This window comes from Pinus tabuliformis, chromosome 6, assembly GCF_031772625.1.
Source record: "Pinus tabuliformis cultivar Carrire ecotype Pingquan chromosome 6, CPIR1, whole genome shotgun sequence".
NCBI classification, from domain to species: domain Eukaryota; kingdom Viridiplantae; phylum Streptophyta; class Pinopsida; order Pinales; family Pinaceae; genus Pinus; species Pinus tabuliformis.
The window spans coordinates 30,092,818-30,120,428 of record NC_142292.1 but is presented as its reverse complement, the minus strand read 5'-3'; the positions used below and the strand labels follow the sequence as shown (position 1 = coordinate 30,120,428).

General features: G+C 42.6%; 1 protein-coding gene across 2 annotated transcripts in view; it reads left to right on the top strand.

Annotated features, from left to right (window-relative positions):
* LOC149257058 (Amino acid dehydrogenase family protein) overlaps window positions 1–27,611 on the top strand; it is a 312,811-nt gene that overhangs the window by 62,565 nt on the left and 222,635 nt on the right. For both annotated transcript variants that reach the window (XR_016256678.1, XM_089413564.1), the window contains exons 4-6: window positions 19,027–19,113; window positions 19,237–19,296; window positions 19,426–19,512. Coding sequence is in view for 1 of the 2 variants with exons in the window: in XM_089413564.1 (XP_089269690.1) it covers window positions 19,027–19,113; window positions 19,237–19,296; window positions 19,426–19,512 (234 nt within the window). In the remaining variant the exon portion in view is untranslated. The remainder of the gene's footprint in view (window positions 1–19,026; window positions 19,114–19,236; window positions 19,297–19,425; window positions 19,513–27,611) is intronic.

Sequence of the window (27,611 nt, the reverse complement as noted above, 5' to 3'; positions counted from 1 at the left end):
AATTCTATACCCAAGTCTGTAGTATATACCGACACTGTAACAGCGTGTGTGTCTTTTCTTAGGACTGCACATAGGTGCCCTTATTCAAACCTATATTGAGCCTTACACAGCGTTAGGGCCTGTCTTTTAGGCCTCCATTATATAGTCATAAGTCCTATTCTCTGCGGCTAGCGCATAATATGACCCTCCTAAATCAACGTCTAGATGACAGTCATAGACTTGCGTTTTTGTCCAATCCTTGCTGTGATTCTATGACCGTATTTAAGGCAGCGTTAGAGCTGTGTTCTTTCCAGCGTGTGAGAGGAATAAGGCCAGTAGATAAGGCCTACGTTTAACCTTCTTCCATGACTGTGTTAGGGACAACGAAGTCCCTCTTCTTGCTGCGTATAGAACAATGTATGGGGTTTACGTTGTGCCTTGTGACAAGCTCTGTATAGAAGACTGTGGTTAGGGCTTTTGTGGATCTCTCTTTAGCTGTGTTCATGACTGCATTAGGTGCCTCTTCTTGCTGCATAAAAATCCTCATTGCCTGCGGCCTAGGGCACCCTTAAATGGTGTGGCTAGAAGCCTTCTCTAGTTGCTCCTTAGATCTGCGTAGAGCTTTCTCTTTTGACTGCATCTAGATGTTCCTCGTTTAACTGCGTCTAGGGCATCCTCCTTACTGCGGCTAGGGCATCATCCTTACTGTGGCTAGGGCATCATAAGACTTAGGCTAGCGTATACTCTTAGTATCTCTCCTCCCACCAAAACCCAAAGACATGTGGAGAGGAAGAGATCACAAGAAGAGTGTGTCTAAATGACTTGAAGACCTCCTCCTTTTATAGTAAAACGTTGAGCACAAGTGGGGTATATTTGGTTGCTGGCCGACCTTGACGAATTGTCCCATAACACAAATAAATTCATATCTCCATGAATACTTATCGGAATCAGATGATCTTTAGATCAATCCTACACCTCTCGATGAGAGGGATCCAAGAAAAATATCAGCTTCCATTAATAATATGACCGACATGGAGTTGCCATTTTTAACACTCCCTCTCAACTAGGGAGAACTCCATCCGCTGATCCATATGTCTGACTGTACTATCTCTGCCATCAGTGCCCTGCACTGCTCTTCTCTGCTGCGCTCTGCTTAGCTCTACTCTGTTGAACCATGAAGAAGAAGAATTTGATCGAGAATGTTTCATACCATTCTCTACTGAGCCGAAGTCAGTTTCATCTGAAGAGAGTCACATCACTCTTACTGACCCGAAGTCAGTTTTATTGATCCTAGATCAATATCACAAGAGAGTGTCTCAAACCACTCATACTGATCCCAGATCAATGGAGGTCATCCTAGCATAGGGAGTACGGTAGATACAACGATGCGTCCATCGATAATACTACTATGGTCCGTATCCTCATTTCCCTGCTCATTGATTAGATGAGAGGTACTTCCCATGAGTCCCAGACTGCATGGGTAGGATGCCTCGACAGGAGAACTAATCATCCTGTCCATAGGAGAACGAATCATCCTATCCAGTGGATGCCATGGAGAACTAATCATCCTGGCCTACAGGGGAACTAATCATCTTGTTCCATAGTCACCACGGAGAACGAATCATCCTGGCCCACAGGAGAACTAATCATTCTGTTCCACAGTCGCCATGGGGTGTCACAGGGGAAGGTTGAACTTTTTACCCTGTACATAGTGCACCACCAGGGGATGGTGAGTCGCCCTGTGGTCACATGTCTCTCCAGTAAGTACCCCAAGCCCCCAGAGCTCCCAAAGCTCAATGTATGCAACATGTAGGACCCTTTTACAAAGGTCTCTCAATGACTCCAAGTTGTTTGGGAAATTCACAAATTTGATCTTTCCCTGGGGCTTTGACAAAGTGTATGTGACCTGTACATCAATCTCAATGCGATGGAGCTTCCTCGCTCATCGACTTACCATATCCCAGATAAGGTAGTATCTGATGTCTATCTGCTGGAGCAATCATTGAATACGGGATTTCTCAATAATCGAATCCCCCCGGTTATCACAAAGAATCACAGTGGTATTCATCATATGTACAAACAGCTCACTGAAGAGCTTCCTCAACCAGGCAGCTTCATACGAGATCATACTCTTAGCTATGTATTCGGTCTCGGCGGTGCTTATAGCAACCGACTTCTGCTTCCTGCTCATCCATGATATCTAAGCAGTTGCCAAAGAGAACTAGCTCTGAAAAGTGCTCTAGTGATCCTCCACACTGCCTGCCCAGTCAACATTCGAATAATCATGCAGTTTCATATTTCCGACAGTGTATATCAATCCATGAGAGATTGTGCCCCAAAGATATCTCAGAAGATTCTTGGCACCAATCCAGTGAGGCTCAACCAAATATGAGCTCACCATGCTAACTGCAAAACATACCTCTGGACGGAAGTTCACCAAGAACGTCAACGCGAATGAGTTTATGAAACTCAAAGGCATTTCCCAAATCTGGTCCAACATCACTACCATATAACTTCTGAAAGTTAAGATCCTCAAGGTAGTCACAGGCTTGCAGTTTATCATTCCACATCCGGAATCCAACTCCCTCTTACTTCTGCAAATGAGAGGGTCTGCACCTGTTAGAAATATGTTATCCTCATAAGGTGCCGGTATGAGAGGTTTATCATCCACAACCTTCGAGTAATGGTTTGGATCGGTTTCACTCCTAGTGAGTCTCAGCTTCATCAGACAGCTATCAATCCTCTCATACTACACTCGGGGTGTCTTGCTTCAAGCCATAGAGGGATTTCTTCCACCTATATACATGAGATTCCCGATCATGAATCTCAAACTCCTCTGGTTGTTCCAAACCTGTGGACTTGCTGCATGAGGGGAATGGTCCCCTTATAAGATTTTCCTTCGGTACATCTCAAACATGTACCTTCATGCTCTTCTTGAATTCAGGGATCCTTATCACCATCTGACTCACATCGGGTAGGGCCCCCAAGGTAGACCTCCGGTGATATAGATGCGTGATCCGAATTGGATCCATGAAAATTATCAGAGTTCTATGACTGTATCAAATCATGACAGACTTCAAAAACTTGTGAACAATGAGCTATCAAGAAGACCTCTGGATAGTGGCAGTTTGTAGCCAGCACGGAACGACGAGGACCTTAGTCAAAGCGCGCTGATCGAGGCCCATGGAGACTGCGCGGTGGCACAAACTAGCAATTGGGAAATCCAGATCAGAAAACGGAGGCTGTTTCTGATGCGCGATCACTGGGAAAAACCCCCCGAGAAGGAAAAGCCCGAAGCGCATGGTCACAAGGGAAGCCGAAGAACCGTGGAAAACGCGCTAAAACTGAAGGCGGGTCCTGCGCTCTAAAACCGATGGAATATCGGAGGCGTTTCGGGCGGTAAGCGGGTTTGTCAGGAGAACGAGCGATTCCATACATTGGACGACGCGTGTTCGGCGGATGAGAGAGAAAACCACTCTCATCGCGGGCTAACATTCGAGCAAGTCAACCGCGCAATAAGAGCGATAACCATAGGATCTGGAGGCCCCAGATCTAATGGCGGAGATTGCGCCCAATGGGAAACCGGATTCGGAGGGAGAAAATAAGCTACAACGCATAAGGTTTGAAGTCCGATTTGACCGCTGACCTGGCGGATGAATCATTTCACAGAGTAACTGAAATAACGAACCGTCGAGGAAGAGCTGGCGCTCAGTTCGTGAAGGGACAAGTGGCCACCTCCCTGTGAGACGTTACACAGTGGCGATGACGCAGAGGTAGGGAATTCCAAGCAGACAACAACAGGCGATCCGAAGAGGCGGAAGAGGAAGCGAACAGTCAAGGGATGGATTGGCTTTAAGCCATGAACCGACATAGAGGAGAAGAGACAGAGGGACAAAAGACACAGAATAGAGCAAGAAGCAGAGAACAGAAGTCGAGCTGACCTGCAGAGCTAAGGCAACATCGAGCAGACAGAACCGAGAAGGCTTGAGAGGTTCGAGCAAATCCCTGTGAGGATATCGGTTGGGAACTGAGTACCAAATTGGACTCATCCCATTAAGACCAGTTGAGGTCGAGACTTGGTAAGGAAGAGTCTGTGCACTCTAGTGGCTTGGGGAATCCAAGAACCACCCTACTAAGCATCATCTGTTCCAGGAGACTCAAATTGAGCTCCTCATTGTAAAACTCTACTTAAAGACACAATAAAAGAAGGCCACCACTGAAAGCTGGACCAGAGACGTAGCCCTGGAGGATAGGGTGAACTCCTTATTAAATTGTTGTGTTTTGCATTTTGCTTGCTGTGTTTCTCTTACTGTTTTCCAGTGTCTGTGTATTTTGCAATCTTATCGATCCATTGCCTAAGATAACATAGACACACACCAGCACATGAGTCTGTAATACCTTCATTAATTAATTAACTGAGATCACTCACGAGTGATTTTCAGATCAATGCGATATGTCAATTGACATGATCCCCAATGGACCATCCTGCAACTTGATACAAATTGCCAACCCTGAACCCATGAGAAAAAAGCATCTTTGAAAATTCTATTTTTTAACACGTACCTTTCCATCGATGAATGCCACCCTGAAACCTTTGACTTCCATTGCTGAAATGGACACCGAGTTCTTTTTGCGATCAGGTACATAAAAGAGATTCTTGTAAATGAATAGAGTTACCCTCATTCATTTGAGGGGTAACATTCCCTACACCCTTTCCGGGATAGGTGCCATCAACTCCAAGTATAATCCAACGGTTGTTTCCGTCTCTACCAAATTAGAGAGTGCACCCTTCTATCCGATGAAGTGCCTAGGGTTCCTTGCTTTCTTTGAAGAGTTGACCATTTCCTTGATGATGCACATTACCTGTCATTCCTTTGATCATTGAAGATGTCCTAGGAATGATTGTTATCTTCATCAAGAGATGTGTCTCTTCCATTCGGACACTCCTTCGCATAATGGCCGAACTTATTACAACCAAGGCATTTGCATTTCCTTCCACCCTTAGATCCCGACTTCCCATTGAAGTGATCTTTAGGTAGGCCATCATAAACTTCTGTTGCGCCATTCTGATAATATTCTTTGCTTCGACTTCACCCTTGGTGAATTTGAAGAGGGATGAAGAATCCACTGATCCTTTTGTCCTTTCCGAACTATCTTCAGTGATTGCTCTTTCACTCTTGCATGGGCATTGTCTTCACCTCAGCTTTGATACCATGCTAAATTATGGTATGTTCTATGCTTAGAGCAATTTATTTAAATTTTCACAGTTAGCTCAATATTTTTTCTAGATTAGCAATCATATCTTCATTAAAGTAAACTATAGATAGAACATATACATAAATCGCAAAAGACAAGCCAAGACAAGAGGACACAAGATGTGGTGCTAGCTAGGGACAAACCCCAATGTGGGGAAACCCTTGATCAATTATTCTTCTGTTTTTCAATAGTTCAGCACAGAGAGAGATAGTACATTTACAACAGAAGTCAACACATTGACTTTCTATATCTACATGAGATTAGTTGAAGACATGCTGCTTCAACTGATTCTCCAAGGTGACTGCTTCACCTATCATAGTGTTGCATCTCATCTCGTACTCATGTTGCACCCGTCTGTTACGAATAAAATATATAAAATAATGTAAAATAATTGTAAACGATAATAATCATAAATAATGATTAGTTAAACTAGTAATTAGGTTGAAGAGGCATGTCTAAATGAGACATGACTCTTCGTGAAGAGACACTTGCCTGATATAAAAGCAAGCCTCTCATTCTCATTGTAAATCATTCTTATTCATATTTAATATATAATATTTGTATCCTCACCGATATCTTTATATTCCAAGTCTTCTGGAGTAATTAATTTATAGAAGGAACTTTGTTCGCTTCATTGGTATCAGAGCCACGTTTGGCTGATCACCAGGCCTTTGGCCATCAACCTATCACCAACTGTGTTGCCATCGTTATTCCAGCGTTTCGCTACTAGTTTTGGATTTTCTCCAATTCACCAGATTTGTCGCCAGGCCTTTGTCCATTTAAAAGATTTAAAAAAATATATAGAGGAATTATTCAAGAAAAAAAGAGAAAAAAATATATAGAATTAAAAAGGTCGATATATATTTAAAAAAAAAGTTTAAAAAAACAAAAAAAAGACGAGACACCACAACCTAACCACTCACCTAGGCCTTACGTCAAGCATCCCGACGCAATCTCTACTATACGCATTCTCTCGCTCCCTTCTTCTGTCAATTATTGCACACCGTACCACGCTGCTGTGTCCACATTATTGCACACAAGCTTGCGCTCCACGGACACGCTACCTCCACAACTGTACCCGTAACTACTTGTAGTGGGCTTCCACTGTCCGCACCAACGCCACACCTACACATTCGCTCTAGCCACTGTGACCGTTGCCAGAGCCACAACCCCACAACCATCGACGTTCTTTCTGCGGCATCCACGCTCCAACCACAACTGTCAGAACCGTTGCATTTGTGCTCTACCCACAACAGTGGTCTAGCCACATTCTAAAAATTATTGTCGCACTCTCCCGAGCCACTGCGTCCCAAAACATAACTGCCTTGTTCGCTGTAATAAAGACGACATTGCACACAACCACCAGATTCCCCACTGCTGCCAACCAGACTTACGCTTACACACAGGCACGAGCGACCCGACATACCTTCGCCTCCATCACTGCGTCCATATACAACTTGCTACGACTGTCTACTAACCCGCATCTTCCGCTCATCTATGTTTTTGTCTCCCCTCCGACTTGCTCTGCTAACACCACCGTCCACTACCACTGCCACTGAGCAGTCCCCTTGTCACGACCTTCCACTGGCTGCTGTCTGCTGACCGACCACTGGCCCAGTCTGCAGTCGATCCTTGTCTACCGATAATTGACCCTCGATTCCCTGCCAATTGTGTCATCGGTCCACGCTGCCGCCAACAAGGGATCGATCTCTGTTCGAACCCCGTCACCTGGCCGTTGTCCGACGATTGGTCAAACTCCTGTTACAAATCAACTCACGACTTGTCAACAGTCATGTGTTGGGACGTACCACTTCGGATCGTTACACATCGTGATATATATATATATATATATATATATATATATATATAGTTAATTTAAATAAATAATTACATATATATATATATAGTTAATTTAAATAAATAATTACATATATATATATATATATATATAGTTAATTTAAATAAATAATTACATATATATATATATATTATATTATTATTATTTAAAAAAAATTATATATAATTATAATTTTATAATATATATAAATTAAAATTATATAGTAAATTATAATTTTATAATATATATAAATTAAAATTATATAATAAATTATAATTATATATTAAAAAAATTATTAAAAAAAAAAGAAAAAGAAAAGAAAAGAAAAAAGAAACAATAATTAAAAAAAGACCAGAATTAAAAAAGGGAGATAAAAGAAGTAAAAAAAAAATATGGAATCTCTAAGTAATAAACAAAGACAATTCCAAAGAGATGTAGAACAAGTAATCACAATACTTGAGCGACAATATGCTGAGGAGAAAAAGAGAAGGGAATCCCTATTCCATTCTCTACATCCATCATCACTCCCACAGAATGATGTAATCCAGTGTACTGAGAAAGTGCAAGAAGATCAAGAGAATGGCAAAATAGTCAAAATCCGGCAAAACAAGAAAGCATTAGAACACGAACATAAAGATCTTGTGGATATGCATTACAAAGAAACAATGGAAAAGGACGAAGAAATTTCTCCTTTCAAGGATGACGTGTAAAAATTACTGGCGCAAGTGAAGAAGACTAAGGTCACAAAGAAAGAACTCAAGAAGCACTTATCAGAACAAGAAGATGAAACTTTGCATTTAAAGAACCTTAATAAAAATTTATTAGATCAAATCAAAGATCTAAAAGATGAAAATATTTAAATTCAAAAGATTGAAAATAAGGTTGATAAATCAGAGATCAAAGAACTTTTACGACTGAAAAACCATAATCAAAGTCTACTCGCTCAAATTAAGAAACTTAAGGATGATAAGAAGGCATTAAAAGATAAGTTAGAACAATTCACTCAAGAAGAAGTATCGAAATCTACAGTCGCAATAGTTCAAGTTGAAAATAAGGGAACAAATACCGATCCAGTGAATATGACTACTCAAGAAGACAAGTCAATTGAAGAAACGACACACTTAGATGTTGCAGTTCAAACAATGAACATCCCAAGTGAATGTTCCATAACCAACTCAACAACATCTTCACCAGAAGAAAATATAAAAATTGCCACATGCCCAATAAGGGAAAGTCAAACCAAAAAAGTTCCCTATCGGCATCCGAATCACGAGATTAGACAACTCAACCAAGCTACGTATCAGGACCATTCAGACCAGAAACAACAAATTGATGTTTCAGAGAATAATGACGTAAAATCAATCTCGTCTTATGATGACAAGTCGTTACAAAATTGCAGTGCTCAGAATACTACACACAAAATTAATCTAGGATGGTCTGATCCCTTCTCAGTGCGACAATTTTGTTTGTCACTTAAAAGATCATATCAGCTTGTATCGACAAAGATGATTGTTTCGAGAGAGAAAGTCATTTGAAGCCGAAAAAGAGATCAAGCCTTTTTCATCGACAAGCTTTGAGGACAAAGCTTTTTGAGGAAGAAGGCAATGTTACGAATAAAATATATAAAATAATGTAAAATAATTGTAAACAATAATAATCATAAATAATGATTAGTTAAACTAGTAATTAGGTTGAAGAGGCATGTCTAAATGAGACATGACTCTTCGTGAAGAGACACTTGCCTGGTATAAAAGCAAGCCTCTCGTTCTCATTGTAAATCATTCTTATTCATATTTAATATATAATATTTGTATCCTCATGGATATCTTTATATTCCAAGTCTTCTGGAGTAATTAATTTATAGAAGGAACTTTGTTTGCTTCACCGTCACTGCGCTGCACCTAGTCACTGAGCTGCTCCCATCACTATACTGCTCCCATTACCATGTTGCATCACATCATCACGCTGCACCTCACTACCATGCCCATCATGCTGTATCATTCATCATCATGATGCATCATTCATCATCATGCTGTCTCATTCATCATCATGCTGTCTCCATCATGTTGTACTTCATCGTCTCGGTGCTGCACCCAAATATCACTGAGTTGTTCTCAACATCATTGATGTCACCTACATCATGTTAGTCCTTGATACAATCAAAAACTCAAATACTGCAGTGATCCAAGAGAGGTTCCAACACTGCCACTGATTAGTGCAACCCTTAAAGTTCTATGCTGCTGGCTATGGCCTGCGGCCTAGCTCAGCAGCAAGATAGGTTTACACACAGCACCCAAATATCTTGACCCTTGAACAACTTATCCTTGATGCTGCACCACTGTCAAATCCATGCTGTCTAAGCTCCTTCGATGACTGCACCTAGTCACTGCGATTCTATACCCAAGTCTGTAGTATATACCGAGACTGTAACAACATGTGTGTCTTTTCTTAGGACTGCACATAGGTGCCCTTATTCAAACCTGTATTGAGCCTTCTTACACAGCGTTAGGGCCTGTCTTTTAGGCCTCCATTATATAGTCATAAGTCCTATTCTCTGCGGCTAGGGCATAATATGACCCTCCTAAATCAACGTCTAGATGACAATCATAGACCTGCGTTTTTGTCCAATCCTTCTTGTGATTCTATGACCATATTTAGGGCAGCGTTAGAGCTGTGTTCTTTCCAGTGTGTGAGAGGAATAAGGCCAGCAGATAAGGCCTGCGTTTAACCTCCTTCCATGACTGTGTTAGGGACAACGAAGTCCCTCTTCTTGTTGCGTATAGAACAACATATGGGGTTTACGTTATGCCTTGTGATAAGTTGTGTATAGAGGACTGCGGTTAGGGCTTTTGTGGATCTCCCTTTAGCTGTGTTCATGACTGCATTAGGTGCCTCTTCTTGCTGCATAAAAATCCTCATCGACTGCGGCCTAGGGCACCCTTAAATGGTGTGGCTAGAAGCCTTCTCTAGTTGCTTCTTAGATTTGCGTAGAGCTCTCTTTTGATTGCGTCTAGATGTTCCTCGTTTAACTGCGGCTAGGGCATCATCTTTACTGCAGCTAGGGCATCATCTTTACTGCAGCTAGGGCATCATATGACTTAGGCCAGCGTATACTCTTAGTATCTCTCCTCGCACCAAAACCCAAAGACATGTGGAGAGGAAGAGATCACAAGAAGAGTGTGTCTAAATGACTTGAAGACCTCCTCCTTTTATAGTAAAACGTTCAGCACAAGTGGGGTATATTTGGTTGTTGGCCGACCTTGATGAATTGTCCCATAACACAAATAAATTCATATCTCCATGAATACTTATCAGAATCAGATGATCTTTAGATCAATCCTACACCTCTCGATGAGAGGGATCCAAGAAAAATATCAGCTTCCATTAATGAGATGATCGACATGGAGTTTGGCCCTATTTTCCAATTTTAACACTCCCTTTCAACTAGGGAGAACTCCATCCGCTGATCCATATGTCCGACTGTACTATCTCTGCCATCAGTGCCCTGCCTTGCTATGCTGAACCATGAAGAAGAATAATTTGATTGAGAATGTCTCATACCATTCTCTATTGAGCCAAAGTCAGTTTCATCTGAATAGAGTGTCACATCACTCTTATTGACCCGACGTCAATTTTATTGATCCTAGACCAATATCACAAGAGAGTGTCTCAAACCACTCATACTGATCCCAGATCAATGGAGGTCATCCTAGCATAGGGAGTACGGTAGATACAACGATGCGTCCATCGATAGTACTACTATGGTCTCTATCCTCATTTCCCTGCTCATTGATTAGATGAGAGGTACTTCCCATGAGTCCTAGACTGCATGGGTAGGATGCCTCGATAAGAGAACTAATCATCCTGTCCATAGGAGAACAAATCATCCTGTCCAGTGGATGCCATGGAGAACTAATCATCCTCGCCTACAGGAGAACTAATCATCCTGTTCCATAGTCGCCACGGAGAACGAATCATCCTGGCCCACAGGAGAACTAATCATCCTGTTCCATAGTCGCCACGGGGTGTCACAGAGGAAGGTTGAACTTTTTACCCTATACATAGTGCACCACCAGGGGATGGTGAGTCGCCTTGTGGTCACATGTCGCTCCAGTAAGTACCCCAAGCCCCCAGAGCTCCCAGAGCTCAATGTATGCAACATGCAAGACCCTTTTACAAAGGTTTCTCAATGACTCCACGTCATTCAGGAAATTCACAGATTTGATCTTTCCCTGGGGCTTTGACAAAGTGTATGCGACCTGTACATCAATCTCAATGCGATGGAGCTTCCTCGCTCATCGACTTACCATATCCCAGATAAGGTAGTATCTGATGTCTATCTGCTGGAGCAATTATTGAATATTGTATTTCTCAATAATCGAATCCCCCCCGGTTATCACAAAGAATCATAGTTGTATTCATCATATGTACAAACAGCTCACTGAAGAGCTTCCTCAACCAGGCAGCTTGATACAAGATCATACTCGTAGCTATGTATTCGGTCTCGGCGGTTCTTATAGCAACTGACTTCTGCTTCCTGCTCATCCATGATAACGAAGCAGAACCCAAAGAGAACCAACGCTGAAAAGTGCTCTAGTGATCCTCCACACTACTTGCCTGGTCACCATTCGAATAATCATGCAGTTTCATATTTCGGACAATGTATCTCAATCCATGAGAGATTGTGCCCCGAAGATATCTCAGAAGATTCTTGGGACCAATCCAGTGAGGCTCAACCAAATATGAGCTCACCATGCTAATTGCAAAACATATGTCTGGACGGAAGTTCACCAAGGCATTTCCCAAATCTGGTCCAACATCACTACCATATAACTTCTGAAAGGTAAGATCCTCGAGGTAGTCACAGGCTTGTAGTTTATCATTTCACATCCGGAATCCAATTCCCTCATACTTCTGCAAATGAGAGGGTTTGCACCTGTCAGAAATAGGTTGTCCTCATAAGGTGCCGATATGAGAGGTTTATCATCCACAACCTTCGGGTAATGGTTTGGATCGGTTTCACTCCTAGTGAGTCGCAGCTTCATCAGACAGCTATCAATCCTCTCATACTACGCCTGGGGTGTTTTGCTTCAAGCCATATAGGGCTTTCTTCCACCTATATACATGAGATTCTCGATCATGAATCTCAAACTCCTCTGGTTGTTCCAAACCTGTGGACCTGCTGCATGAAGGGAATGGTCCCCTTATAAGATTTTCCTTCGGTACATCTCAGACATGTACCTTCATGCTCTTTTTGAATTCAGGCATCCCTATCACCATCTGATTCACATCGGGTAGGGCCCCAAAGGTAGACCTCCGGTGATATAGATGCGATATGTCAATTGACATGATCCCCAATGGACCATCCTGCAACTTGATACAAATTGCCAACCCTAAACCCATGAGATAAAAGCTTCTTTGAAAATTCTATTTTTTAACACGTGCCTTTCCATCGATGAATGCCACCCTGAAACCTTTGACTTCCATTGCTGAAATGGACACCAGGTTCTTCTTGCGATTAGGTACATAAAAGAGATTCTTGTAAATGAATAGAGTTACCCTCATTCAATTGAGGGGTAACATTCCCTACACCCTTTCCGGGATAGGTGGCATCGACTCCAAGTAAATCCCACGGTTGTTTCCGTCTCTACCAAATTAGAGAGTGCACCCTTCTATCCGATGAAGTCCCTGGGGTTCCTTGCTTTCTTTGAAGAGTTGGCCATATCCTTGATGACTTGCATTACCTGTCATTCCTTTGATCATTGAAGATGTCCTAGGAATGATTGTTATCTTCATCAAGAGATGTGTCTTTGCCATTCAGACACTCCTTCGCATAATGGCCGAACTTATTACAACGAAGGCCTCTACCTTTCCTTCCACCCTTAGATCCGGACTTCCCATTGAAGTGATCTTTAGTTAGGCCATCGGAAACTTCTGTTGTGCCATTCTGATAATATTCTCTGCTTTGACTTCACCCTTGGTGAATTTGAAGAGGAATGAGGAATCCACTGATCCTTTTGTCCTTTCATAACTATCTTTGGTGATTGCTCTTTCACTCTTGCATGGGCATTGTCTTCACCTCAACTCTGATACCATGCTAAATTATGGTATGTTCTATGCTTAGAGCAATTTATTTCAATTTTCACAGTTAGCTCAATATCTTTTCCATATTAGCAATCACATCAGCATTAAAGTAAACTGTAGATAGAACATAAACATAAATCGCAGAAGACAAGCCAAGACAAGAGGACACAAGATGTGGCGCTAGCCAGGGACAAACCCAATGTGGGGAAACCCTTGATCAATTCTTCTTCTATGTTTTTCAATAGTTCAGCAGAGAGAGATAGTCAACACATTGACTTTCTATATCTTCATGAGATCAGTTGAAGACATGCTGCTTCAACTGATTCTCCAAGGTGACTGCTTCACCTATCATAGTGTTGCATCTCGTACTCATGTTGCACCCGTCACTGTGCTGCACGTAGTCACTGATCTGCTCCCATCACTATACTGCTCCCATCACCATACTGCACCACATCATCATGCTGCACCTCACTACCATGCCCATCATGCTGTATCATTCATCATCATGCTGCATCATTCATCATCACGCTATCTCCATCATGTTAGTCCTTGATACAGTCAACAATTCAAAGACTGCAGTGATCCACGAGAGGTTCCAGCACTGCCACTGATTAGTGCAACCCTTAAAGTTCTATGCTGCTGGCTATGGCCTGTGGCCTAGCTCAGCAGCAAGATAGGTTTACACACAGCACCCAAATATCTTGACCCTTGAACAGCTTATCCTTGAGGCTGCACCACTGTCAAATCCATGCTGTCTAAGCTCCTTCTATGACTGCACCTAGTCACCGTGATTCTATACCCAAGTCTGTAGTATATACCGACACTGTAACAGCATGTGTGTCTTTTCTTAGGACTGCACATAGGTGCCCTTATTCAAACCTGTATTGAGCCTTCTTACACAGCGTTAGGGCCTGTCTTTTAGGCCTCCATTATATAGTCATAAGTCCTATTCTCTGCGGCTAGGGCATAATATGACCCTCCTAAATCAACGTCTAGATGACAGTCATAGACCTGCGTTTTTGTCCAATCCTTCCTGTGATTCTATGACCATATTTAGGGCAGCGTTAGAGCTGTGTTCTTTCCAGCGTGTGAGAGGAATAAGGCCAGCAGATAAGGCCTGCATTTAACCTTCTTCCATGGCTGTGTTAGGGACAACGAAGTCCCTCTTCTTGCTGCGTATAGAACAGCGTATGGGGTTTACGTCATGCCTTGTGATAAGTTGTGTATAGAGGACTGCGGTTAGGGCTTTTGTGGATCTCCCTTTACCTGTGTTCATGACTGCATTAGGTGCCTCTTCTTGCTGCATAAAAATCCTCATGGACTGCGGCCTAGGGCACCCTTAAATGGTGTGGCTAGAAGCCTTTTCTAGTTGCTCCTTAGACCTGTGTAGAGCTTTCTCTTTTGGCTGCGTCAAGATGTTCCTCGTTTAACTGCGTCTAGGGCATCATCCTTACTGCGGCTAGGGCATCATAAGACTTAGGCCAGCATATACTCTTAGTATCTCTCCTCCCACCAAAACCCAAAGACATGTGGAGAGGAAGAGATCACAAGAAGAGTGTGTCTAAATGACTTGAAGACCTCCTCCTTTTATAGTAAAACGTTGAGCACAAGTGGGGCATATTTGGTTGCTGGCCGACCTTGACAAACTGTCCCATAACACAAATAAATTCATATCTCCATGAATACTTATCGGAATTGGATGATCTTTAGATCAATCCTACACTTCTCGATGAGTGGGATCCAAGAAAAATATCAGCTTCCATTAATAAGATGACCCACATGGAGTTTGGCCCTAGTTGCCAACTTTAACAGAAACCCAAGGAAAAACAAGGAAAAAACAAAAAAAAGGGGCCAAATTTGATGCCCATACTTGAAAACCACGCCTCGCTGAAGAAACTTGGTCCCCTTTTCCCCTCACTTTCCCTTGTAGATGAGTTCTCCTCCTCCTTAGCTCTCACCCTTTCCCTTTGTTTGCAAAATGAATCACAAAAAAAAAGCGCCCTTTTAAAAAATCGCTGTCTTCTGCACTCACGATTTTTTTCAAAATCATGATTAAATCGTGATTTTTCACAATGAAAATATTGTTGATTTAATCGTCTCTGCAAAAAGACCGCAATTTTTTGAAAAAATCACGATTTATTGCGATTATCGAAACACCGATCTGAATACCTTGGCTTTGAAGCCCATGGGCTCCATAGCTTTGAAACCCACGACAACCTTGAAGCCCCATCCACATCAAACTCTGCAAGAAAATGAGGTCAAGCCTCCATGATTTTACAAATTTTGCAGACCTCTCATCCTTGTCTACAACGAGACCTACTTGAAAACAAATAAGGAAGCACAGATTGGATCCCGTGGGAGAGATATTTACCAGATCTATGGGAATATAAGGTAGATCTGTAGCCAAGATGAATTCTTTCGGTGTATTGCGAAACAATTGATCGGATCTATGCCTGCATAGTGGTACAAGGCAAAAGTCCCTCATGGCGATTGTCGGCTCCATCATTCTACGTATGTGCACGTTGGTAAAAGATCTGTCATAAGTCAACCTTGCCGCCTCCATCTTTTGGTAGACAAACGACTAGCGTAATGGCTTCGCACAAGGATTCAGTTTGCACATGCCAACACCCTTGCTACCACGAGTCTAGGAGTAGGGACCATTCTGGGGCTCTGATTTTTCTCAACCTGTTCAAAAGCGACCCAATCTCATTGTTCATCGTAAAACAAGTGATGTGTGTAGCAGGCATTGCCGTCGTCTCTCCGTTGCAAACGGGAGACTTCATCATATTTGCAATGCCCCTCCTTGCATCCTCTCGTGAGCCTAAAATCCTTGGCGGCGCCAAGTTGAGATTCATAGAGAAGAAAAACCCTAACAAAGACCTCCATCCTTGCTCTCTCCATCACTCAATCTCTAGCCTCTGCTAGTTGCTACTATATATTCATATTATTTATATAATATATAGGTTTTGTTAATATAAATTGTGTTATAGATGTAATATTATATGTTCAAAACATAGAGTATTATACATATTATACATACATATGGATGTGTGTGCACAGTCACACATTTTATGATGATATGTATGTGCATGTGTGCATTATGATGATGTCTTACCTCGTTCCTAACATTTTGAAAGTGGCACCCTGTTTGGATGCTGTATTTAATTCCTAGTTTCAGGTAACTTAGCCATAGGTTAACCAACCAGGAACATGTGAATTCTGGCCATATGAAGAATGACAGTGAACAGCAAGTGGTGCTAACCATGTGGATTATGGCTGCATGTCAGGTCTTTACAATGGGATATTTTATCCTCTCACTCTAGCAACCTGTTGGGAAGGAGTATTCAGCAACCATCAGTGGGGATAGAGTATGATGCAGTTGCACTGCATTGCTTGATAACATCTCTTCTTTTAGCTATATATAAAGTTGTGTTGCAGGGTGTTAGGAGAGCAGTCCACAACAAGTATAACTCACAATAACTCATAGAAACGATTGATGGACCTACATTCAGATTTGGAATGTATTAACTTCTTTGACATTGAAACTATTATTGTAATGGCTAATGACATACAAATATTGTCTAATAAATGCATGGACGTTAAAGGTGGACATATTGTTCATTTCTTGTTTTCAAACATGTTTGATGAAAAGACCATAAGAAAGTATTGGATGAGTACAACTTTTGAACAACTAAGCATTTGACTCTCTTGTGTTTCCGAATTTAATTACAGACTACCAATGACAACATCAGGGATTCTTTTTGACATGCTATTGAACAAACTTTTTAAGATAAACCATTGTGCCGTTTCTCAGCTTCTTGCTTACAGGATTTATAACAAAATTGGTTAGCGTTCATGCTAACTATCAGCTTAGAAAGCCATGTTGGAGTTCAAGTCACCTCTTATGGAAGATTAGCTAGCACTGCCAGTAAGGTTAGTGAGCAGATGAGAAAATAACAGGATATTGACTCTAAAACTAGGCAATTACTAGAAAGAGTCAAGACAATCCCTATATCATATTGAAATAGGCATTGTTACCAGATTCAGAATCAGCAAGGTAAAAGAGTGGAGAGTTTGAATTGAATCAGGGAAAAATCAGCAAATACAAAAAAGTAAAGTTATACACATAATTTTTAACTAAAAAAAACGTTTTTCAGAGATATTCATTAAAGCCATGTCCATACGATGTCCAAAAGTTCATAGATGAATAGGTATTTCATATATCATATAAGTTGAGATCCAAAGTGAGAGCTGGAAGCATCTGCTTATAAAGTTAACTAAATAGTAAACATTGATGCCTGATACTAAGCAGTAAAAAAACTAGGTAGCAGATTCTCCCATGGCCTTAGATGGATTACTTGTCCTCCTGTAGCCCTATTTCTCATTTTTTGTCTCTTGGCAGAGAGGAAACTAGCTTAAATAGACAGGAAGTAATGATTGAAAACCTACTAAACTTGCTTTCTAAAGACAAACTAGGCCATGATCTGATTTGAATCACAAGTCAAAGTCACCGAGCGGATATTAAATTGTGATTTTAACTCAGTTGACCAAGTAAAACTTGGTCAACATGAGTATGACTGGTAAAGGTTTGAATCGGCTTATTTGAGGGCTGATTTGAGTCAAACTCACAATTTTCTGGTTTAAATCACAATCCTTTCCTTGTCCCATATCCTTCTTGATTCCCTATCTCCTAATGCTGATCATGAAATATTCCAAGAAAATTGTCAATAATAAATCGATTCATTGAAACTGTCAAAGATGATGTCACTCAATTCCTAGTTGAAATCTAATTTGATGAAAAGGAAGCAATAGCAGAAAGCTTAGCCTTGAGTAAAAAGTGTTGGAAAGGAGATTTATTCCTAGCACATTGTCTCTGCAGTAAGGGAGAAGAAAATAACATATCATGGAAGTAGAGAAGATTCCTTTCCAGGTGAAAATAAAGTCTAACAGAGAAATGTGGCAATTGAAATAGGAGCAAAAATAAACTATACTTGTAGAAGAAATTATGAAATGGAAAAACAAAGGTCATATGAGAATTTGCAAGGCAGATTTGGGATTAGAGAATATTGATGATATAGGAAAGCATAGATTAAGGCAGTCTTTTGAGCATGTTGGTGAGTGCCATGCTAGTTAGTTAAGGTATACAAGGATAGGCTACTAGGAGAGCTAGTTCGTGAAGATAGGAAGAAATATGACAGAAGTCTTTGCGTGGGTTGGGATTGAATATAGTTGTAAAGTGCTGTGGTGATATGGGTGTCCTTGGACAAGGGATATCAAGGAGTCCTATATGTTGTAAATATTAAGCTACAATGTGATTTATTTGAGGAATAATTAAAGTGTCAATGGTCTAATTATAAAGACATATTTAGAGATTTGTTAAACGAGTTGATATGAAATGATTTGGAAACATAAATGTATCAGGAAAAGTTTTATTAATGTGAAAATAGTAAGCAACTGCTAAAGCACAACATGAAGAAAGGAGCAGGAGCAGATCTCTTGAGAATTTCCTTGTTAGTGATTGTAGGCTTTTGAGGTCATCTTGTTATTGCTGGTGAAGGGTTCCTTTATTTTAAAGTGTGCATTATGTTCATAATACACAAAAGGTTTTTGTAGGATGGTTTTGGTTTAGTGAGCTTAACTGCTTTCATGTCTTTCTTCATTTGTGCAAGCAAACATCTTATCTTTCTTGAGGACTTACTTTGCTTGAGAAAATTAATAACTTTCAATTAGTATTCCATTTACTAGAGACATGTTTATCATTCCATGCTGGTTAGGTTCACTATTAAATTCTAGTGTGATTGGGTTAGCAAAGGCAGATACTTTTAGTAGCTGTGAATCATTCCTCTCATCATAGAGTTTGAATTCAACAGACTTTGAAAAATGCTCTTTCACCATACAAACTTGGCGGTGCTGGAGGAGGAAGTGACTTTGATCCAAAAGGCAAAAGCGAGAATGAGGTTTGAATCAATATAATGATAGAGACTATTCAGAATTAATAGCCATTTCATTTTATAATTTTGACTCTTAACGCATTTATTCAATCTTATTTTAAAGAGTTTCTTTCTAATTGTGGTAACCAGATAATGCGATTTTGTCAGAGCTTTATGGATGAACTTTATCGCCATCTTGGTCCTAATCAAGTAATAATTTCAACTGCAGTGTTTATTTTGTCTTACTGAGTAATTAATATACTGCTTTTCATTTTACATATTTCATAAAAGTATTCACATTTTTAATTAGCGCTATATGTGTTATTTGTTGGCTTATAGGATCTTCCTGCTGAGGACATGGGCGTTGGCCCTAGGGAAATGGGTTACCTCTTTGGTCAATATCGGCGTTTGGCTGGCCAGTTCCAGGTATTATTTTAAGTCTGTCCGTCTCATTTATGTTTATTGAGATCATAGCAACCTTGTCACTTTGTTTCCCGACATTTCCTTTTTCACTGCAAATGTTATAGGTTGACCCGAGAGCATAAATTTAAGTTTTCATTTTGAGGTGTTTACACCATGCTTGGGGCTGCTTCATGTTATGTGGAATGTATGGTGTGATGTCTCCCCATGGTTTTACCTCAGTGGAGATAGCTTACTCATGGACTGCTATGCCATGACTTGATTCTTATGTGGTGCACCACTTACTTAGGAGGTTGGAGACCCATGTGGACATTCTTTAGGAGCTGCACATGGAGGGCTTGTTTGCTTGCTTGGGAGGACAACCTACTTGGAGGAGGAGTGACTTACATGGTGGCTTGTGCTTTGCTTGAAAATGCTTGGGTTAAGGAATGTTCATGAAGGTGTTGTGGACTCGGAGGAGCACATGGCTTAGGGGGTAGCATTAGAGTAGTAGATAAGATAAGATAAGATAATTTTATTAATGTCCAACAAATGACCATAATAGGCCAACGGGACTGTCGGTTACAATGATTATATCCTGCTGAGCCGGTGGACCAAACGGTCCCCTTTAACATTTCTATTTAAAGAGTAGAAAATACATCTATAATCTAAGTAAATGTAAATGTAGGAGCTAGAAGCTCTCGGCTTCGGAACTAAGCTCTGCGATGAAGCAGAGAAGGAGAAGGAGAGAAAAAGTCTCCTATCCAGTTCCTACTCCTAACATCCGAGGTCGAGAGAAGAAAACTGAGAAAAGCTTGTCAAAGTCTGTTGTCCTGTGGGCATGCTGGGCTGTCGCTGTTGTCACCTGGAGGTTCTAGGGCGCCTCCCAGGGGTGGATCCAATCCTGGAGCGTTGGTGCAGTTCGGTGGGTTGGCTCCCCCGGGACCTCACCGATCTGGTTTCAGTGGCTGTGGGCCGATCAATGGTTCTTTTGGTGCCCCGTGTTGATGGTAGCGCCCTAAAGAAGTCTGTGATCTTCTGCGTGGTGTCCGATCTGGTGGGGGGCTGAAGAAAACGGGCTCGAAATCTGAAGGCCTCCTGGAGATAAAGTGCAAGGCATCTCGGATCAACATATCTGAGGAAGCTGGACAAAGTCTGAGAAGATCTGAAGAGACAATGGAAACGTCCTCGGATCTCGTAGTAAGCAGGGCATCCGAAGATGAAGTGTGTCTCTATCTCTATCTCCTGTAAGTGGTAGAGTTGACAAATCCTATCTGCCCTATCGATGTGGTGATCTGTCTCCACTCGGAGTCTGTGAGACCCAACTCTGAGCTGCCCGAGGGGGATTCTAAGGGCATGCATCCAATGCTGGAGCGTGTATAGGGGTCTGATGATGAGCCCATCCTTGATCTCCAGGCAATGCTCCGTGTAGAAGGCCATTTTTGGATGCAACCCGTTGGGAGGATTGGTCCATGTAGTTTGAATGTATTGTCTGTAAATGTCCTCCTTAATGATTTTATTCAGCTCTTGCTGATTGGGAAGGAGGTGGCCTGGAGCATTCAGATAGTACTAAAAGGGAGGGAGATGGTCAATCTGGATTCCTGAAGCCTTCAGAAGCTCTGTCACACCGGTGTACCAACATTTGGATCAGCTTGTCTGCATATGGGTGATGTTCTCCGAGGAGCAATAGGCTAAATATGGGTATCTATCTTGACCCTTCCTCGCGTCTGCTAGGCCCTGGATCCTGTGCAAGAGCGACACTAATCTGAAAATCACCTCTAGGCGGAAAGGTTGAGCCCAGAACTCTACTAGAATGATGTGCTGAGGAACCCTCTGCTTGCACCTAATGAAACGACGCAAAAGGAGGGTCTGAACCCGCTCCACTGAAGCCCAATCTGACTCTAGGAGAGAGGGACCCCAAATATTTGAGCCGTAAAGTACTATGGGGCGAACCAAAGTGTTCATGATGCTCATCTTGGACGAAATGTCTTGGAAATGATGTCGGAAACATTGCCTCTCCAGAAGGGCTAGGGAGCCATACCCTTTTTTGATCCGAGGTTGAATGGCTAGCCGCAGGCTGAAGCGAGGCCCTGAAAACTGAACTCCCAATAAGTATAGGTGCTGACAATATCGATCTTTTCTCCTTTAAATAGGAAGTGGAAGTCCGAGGTTTTCTTGACTCCATTAAAGATAATCACTTTGGTTTTACCCAAGTTCACAGTTAGATGCCTCCAGTCACAAAATGTTGCAAGAGCATCTAGCTGTCTCTGAAGGCCTTCTTGGGAGGAGGCAATAAGGGCAATATCGTCTGCAAAGAGGAGGATGGAAATCAAGACCTGGTGAAGAAGACCCCCATCTGTCTCTTGGATATGTTCCGGAGGAAAGACTCAAGCTCATTGATATAGATCCTGAATAAAGTAGGAGAAAGGGGGCATCCTTGCTTGACTCTAAAGGTGCTTCAGATGAAATCCGACATTCCTCCGACTATGCGGAGACGGCCAAGGACGGCCTCATAGAGGCGCATTATCGCTGTCAAGGGAGTCGAGGAGATGCCAATCTCTCTTTGTCTCTAGAAAAGATCTTCCCTTGGGACTGAGTCAAATGCCTTTCAGAAGTCTACAAAACAACAATACACTTTAGAGGATCGATGCCTAGCCTCCTCGATCACCGCATGAAGAGTAAGGATGTGGGCGATCGTCTGGTGGTCTGGGCGGAATCCTGCTTGGCCCTTGGCCCTAAGTTGTCTCTGCTCAAGGAACTGGGAGAGTGTCCTATGGAGTGCTGTAGCATACAGTTTGGAGAATGTGTGCCCAACCATGATTGTCCTGTAGCTGTTGGGGTCGGAAGTAGGTCCTGACTTGTGGATCGGGTAGATAATGTGGTGAGACCAACCATCCAAAAATCCATCCCGAACCACTTGGTTGAAAAGGTCCACTAGATATCCTACTAGGGGGCGAAGTCCATGCTTGAAGAATTCTGCCTGGAAGCCTTCTTCGTCTGTTGCCCTGTTGCTATTCATTGTCCACATTGCCTCTCTGATATCTTTGTCGGTGAAAAGTTGGCAGGAGGTGGGGGGGAAGTAACCTGAATCAGAGGCTGCCCAGGAATGTCATACAGCTGGGAGGTGTGAGAGAACATCGAGGCAGGATCAAGGTCCACAGGGGTAGGTGAGTGCCGGAAAAGGATGCTTCCCCAGAACTCTTTAGGGGAGCGAAGGAGGAGAGTGGAAAAAGCCTGTCTTCTATGGGCAATGAAAAGGCGCTTCTTGCGGCGAAGGAGCCGACGGTAGGCTGAATAGAGGTCAGGGTATGTAGGTAAGGAGTTCCGGAATGCGTGTCGAAGGTCCTGATGCATAGACTTGCACTCCTGGTCATACCATTTGTTCATCGGGCAATTTCCCGGTGCGGGAGGTGGTGGCGGTACGGGTGGAATGGGGGAAGGATTGGAGCACAGCTTCCCAGATTGCATATGAAAGACACTGATATTTGTCCTTGGCGGAGCTGAGAGAGGTGAACTGGGACTTCGAAGGGAGTGTCCTTCTGAGGATAGAGGGGAAGAGCTTAGGGTCGCCTTCCTCAAATCGAAAGGTGATCCTGGGAGGGTTGGGGGGAAGAGTAGGAGATGGATTCGGGAGGTCAAACTGCAGAGAGAGTGAGAGAAGTGCACGATCTGCGAGAGGGATGGGGGTGATCGAGAAGTTTTTGATGTAGGGGAGGAGATCTGGATTTGCAATAGCGTAGTGAACCACACTAGCTCCGCCTCCAAATGGTTTGCAGGTAAAGAAGTGCGAGGAAGGGAAACATGGTAGGCCATTCAGAATTACTAACTCATGAGATTCTCCCAACTGAAGCAGATATTTCCCATAGGCTGTGGTAGGTCCCAAGTGGTCCTTGGAGGTCCGGTGCATGCCGATCGTGGTTGGGTCAATCCCCCGAGTGTAGAATATATCCTTTGTCCGGTCGTGTATAGGAGTTTGGAGGTCTTTGGTTCATGCATTGAAGTCCCCTGTGAGAATGACGTCCCCTATTGCCGAAAACCTGGAGATGTCAGAGTACAGGTCTGCATAAGGGTCCCCATCTGAGCTATCGTGAATAGCGTAGGGAGATGAGATAAGTGGGAAGTAGCAGACTGTGACATAAATGTCTCTCGAAGGTGACGTTCTGGCTCTAATCTGAATCCACATGAATCTTGCATACTCATCGGTCACGACCACTAATTCTCTGCTCTTGAGGCTATCACGGACAAGGCAAGCAACACCCCCTGATCCCCTGACGCCTCCTTAACTCCGTGTCTCTTGTCTGCAAATTGCGGTCCTGGTAACCTGTAATGTCAAGGAGAGGTCGGACTGGGCTCGAATGAGTCTCAGTAACTAGGAGGATGTCTACTGAGCTAAGAGCTTCATAGAGTAGGCCTGGTGAAGACTAGAAGGAGCCATTTCCATTCCAGCAGTGAACTGAGAGCTCCGTGCCCTGCCTCCTCTCCGTTCGGGCCCGTCATTTGGAGCTACTAGAACGGGATGCCCATCCTGGGGGAAGGTGTCCCAAATAACTGCCCGAAGGTTTCTAATCACTGCCCATTTCCCTGCCTGTCTTGCTGTTGCAACCTGTTCCCTGGCCTGTTTTAATTCGGCTACTTGAGCTCTTGTGAGGTCTTCATCCAAGAACACTTTATTCGGAAGAGAGAATAGCTTCCGCTTGGCTCGAAGTACCCAAAGTCTATCCGAGGAGTCACGGAATCTGAGGAAAAGGGTAGAGTCCTGCCCTATCTAGGCTTTGCCCAAGATTATGTCTGGTATGTCGAGAGTGTCGCATAGAAACCTGTTCCCCAGTTCCATTGGGTCCGCTGAGGGGGGAGGTGTAGGGAGTCCTCTTACCTTAAGATTCAATTCTCTTGCTCGTCGGGTTCTCTCCTCCACGAGCTTTGCTTGTACTACTTCCTCCACCGCTATGAGCGGAGGGGCTTTGTCCTTTCCTCTGACCACCTGTGCCCATGTGCTGATATGCGACTCTGTTTCTTGTTTTAAAGACATTTGTTGGGATCTAATTTCCTCCTGTTTGTTTTTAAGATCCCTGATTTCTGCTTGTAAACTTTCGTTGGAATTCTGCCCCGCACTTTGCTCTCGATATTCTTGCATTGCTTTTCTGATAGATGCGTTCTCTCCCTCTACCGAGAGAACTCTGTTTGACAAGGTGCTGATGTCGGCTCGTAGCCCACGATTTTCCGCCTCCAGTTGTTCCATTCTCCTCATAATTTGTTTAATTTGGGATGTCCAGAAAGCAAAATCAGTTTCCAATGCAATATCGGTGGGACTGTAAACATCGTCGCCTTTGTTGTGGCACTGCTGCAAGTACTTCAATGGACCTTTGTTGTTGAAATCTATGGGCAGTGGCGTTTCGACTTCCTTGGGGTCTTTGTTGTGTTGCTGCTCTGTCACAGGGAGCTGTTGATTTTCGAGCTTCCAATGTGGCGGCGACGGTAGTAGCGTTATGCTGCTGTGTGCGGAGTTTCACAACTCAGCAATGTGGTTGCACAACTCAGCTTTGTGGCTGATGCAGCTGCGTGGAAGACCCACGGGAGCTACGGGGGCTAGACGTAGCTACGAGAGTCTGGACAAGGGGTCACGGGAGGTTACGCGGGGGTCACGGGAATGGATGGGGCTACGGGAACCGGGAAATGGGAAAACCACAGGAGTGTTGGGAGGTCTACGGGAAGAGATGCGAAAAGAATGCGGGCTGCGTCGGGGTACGTCTGCGAGGTCACGGGGAGAGGCTGCGAGGTCACGGGGAGGTGCTGCGAGGGAGAGCTCTGCGAGGACGAGAGAGCTCTGCAAGGTCACGGGAGAAAGGCGAGGAGGATCTGCGGGATGCGTGATGCAGGGAGGAGCTGTGTGCTGCGTGCTGCGGGGAGGAGCTGCGGGTTGCGGGAAGGGTCACGGGAGGTTACGCGGGGGAGAGGCTGCGAGGTCACAGGGAGAGGCTACAAGGTCATAGAGACCTTTGGAGGAGGAGAACTAGACCAGTCTCGTTGACTGCTCATTTTGGAATCCTTGCTTGATGAATGTGCTTACCTTGGAGCTTGACATCTGTTAATTGTTTGAACCTAGCAACCATCAATTAGTTCCTAGTAGATTTCTCATAGATCTATTGAATAAATGCACAATTAGGTTCTTTAACACAATGATTCAGCGTAAACAAAAATTACAACCAATCTCAATCAGATGCGACACATAAATTTTGTCCAATCAAATCAGTTCATTAATAACTCAATCATAACCTACCTGGGCTCCCATCCTGACATAATTGCCCTGTTGCCACAAAATGTAGCCGGTCGAATGCACAGCCTCACTGGGCAGGGCCAAAGTTCCAAACCTTATGGCGACAAGAGAAAAGGTTGCCATTGTTACCTTAGCAACCATTCTCATGCTCTTTAGTGGCATTCAACCACAAGGGAGGTTCCCTAGACCACCTAAAGGATATTCTAATATTATGGTTCAAGGTGATGAATAAGAGGTCTATAATATCGCTTAGAGTATTGACAAAGCCTAGAGAGGCCTAGATATTCTATACTAGGGTTCAAATACAATATCCCCAAACCAAGGATTATGCTGCTATAAGTTAGGATTTGATTGATATGCAACAATAAGGTGCAAAATATCATATTGCAGCCAGAGGAAAGGCCTTCTATTGATAATCAACAAGGGAACAAAGGCCTTTTAATAGAAACTAGGGTTAGGTTAGAAAACTAATTCCTATCACTGTTGGGTATGCATAAACAACAAAATGGAGGATAATGTATATTGTCGCTCGGATTGTATAGGCACCATGACAACAGGCTATGGGGGGTAGTCCCTATGGAATGATGTGAAGGAAAACAAGCTGGGAACCAACTTGTTTGGGAGACATGGATGAGTGGCCTAGTTACTTGGTTAAATCTAGCAAGATTAATGATTAGATTAGATTTTAAGTATGAGACCAGTGCCTTAATGGAGTCACAATTTTTTCTTATGATAAATTAAGACCAAGTGACCAGATGGACACTCGTTGTTTGAATGATTAACTAACTTATATGATATGCAAGTCCTAGGACCTATGTGAGGTGCAGTGATCTTGTTTGATTTTAATTATATGCCTAGTCTAAGTATGACCTTCCCTTAGCTATTTTGACGTTGGGCTCCAAGATAGGTTGTGGGAAGGAGGCCAACAAGAAGCAGGCTAGGGCCTGATTAACGATACCTTCTGTTGTGCTCTTATCACTCGGTACCTCCAACGATGCAACGATTGTGGCTCTGACGATTGCAAGGTCACTGTGTTAACAACCGAACAGTTACCAAGCCGCTCAAGCTAGGTGAGAAAGGTTGCCCTAGTTTTCTATCAACCTAGCTTATGCTAGGAGATAAGTTTTAATGCAAAGCTAGATCTAGGATGCTTATGCAAGGGATTATGAGTGAGGTTATCTTGAATTAAGATTGTTTATGTTACTCAAGTACTTAGTGTGAATTAGCTTATAGGGAGAGTACTTAATAATGATGAGATGATAATCTTGAACAAGATAAATTGCTTTAGAGACACACAAGTGCAAAACTTCAACAAATTATCACAAGATGTAAAATGCCAATTTTTCAACAATGTTCAATACCACTTCAAGATAAACCAATCACCATTCAAGATAGCTAAATGAAAACTTAGATGTCAAGACTTAGAGTGATTACCAAATACAAAGATGCCAATTAGATTCCAATTATCACAAGATCAGATCTAGAGTTTAAATGTAGGAGTAATTTTAGGTGCCAAATTCCAGAAATTTTACAAACTTAGAGTAAACCACACTAGCGTTAGATCTCAACAGTGAAATCAATAGTGGTACTTCAGAAAATTTTAGTGCTTATCAGTGTCATGACAATAGTAGAAAAATCACTTTAAATTATAAAATTTGTCCAACACATGAAGTACAAAAATTTCCAATGACCAACATAAGTAAATTTATGTGTCTAGCTTACTTTATGATGATGTATTCAGTAATATTTTAGATCTGTAATAAGTTATTATAGCAGTAAATTGACCCACAGATCAACAAGCTAATGATGTCAGAACCAATGCCCAATATACCAAAAAGGTAGTAAAATTCAC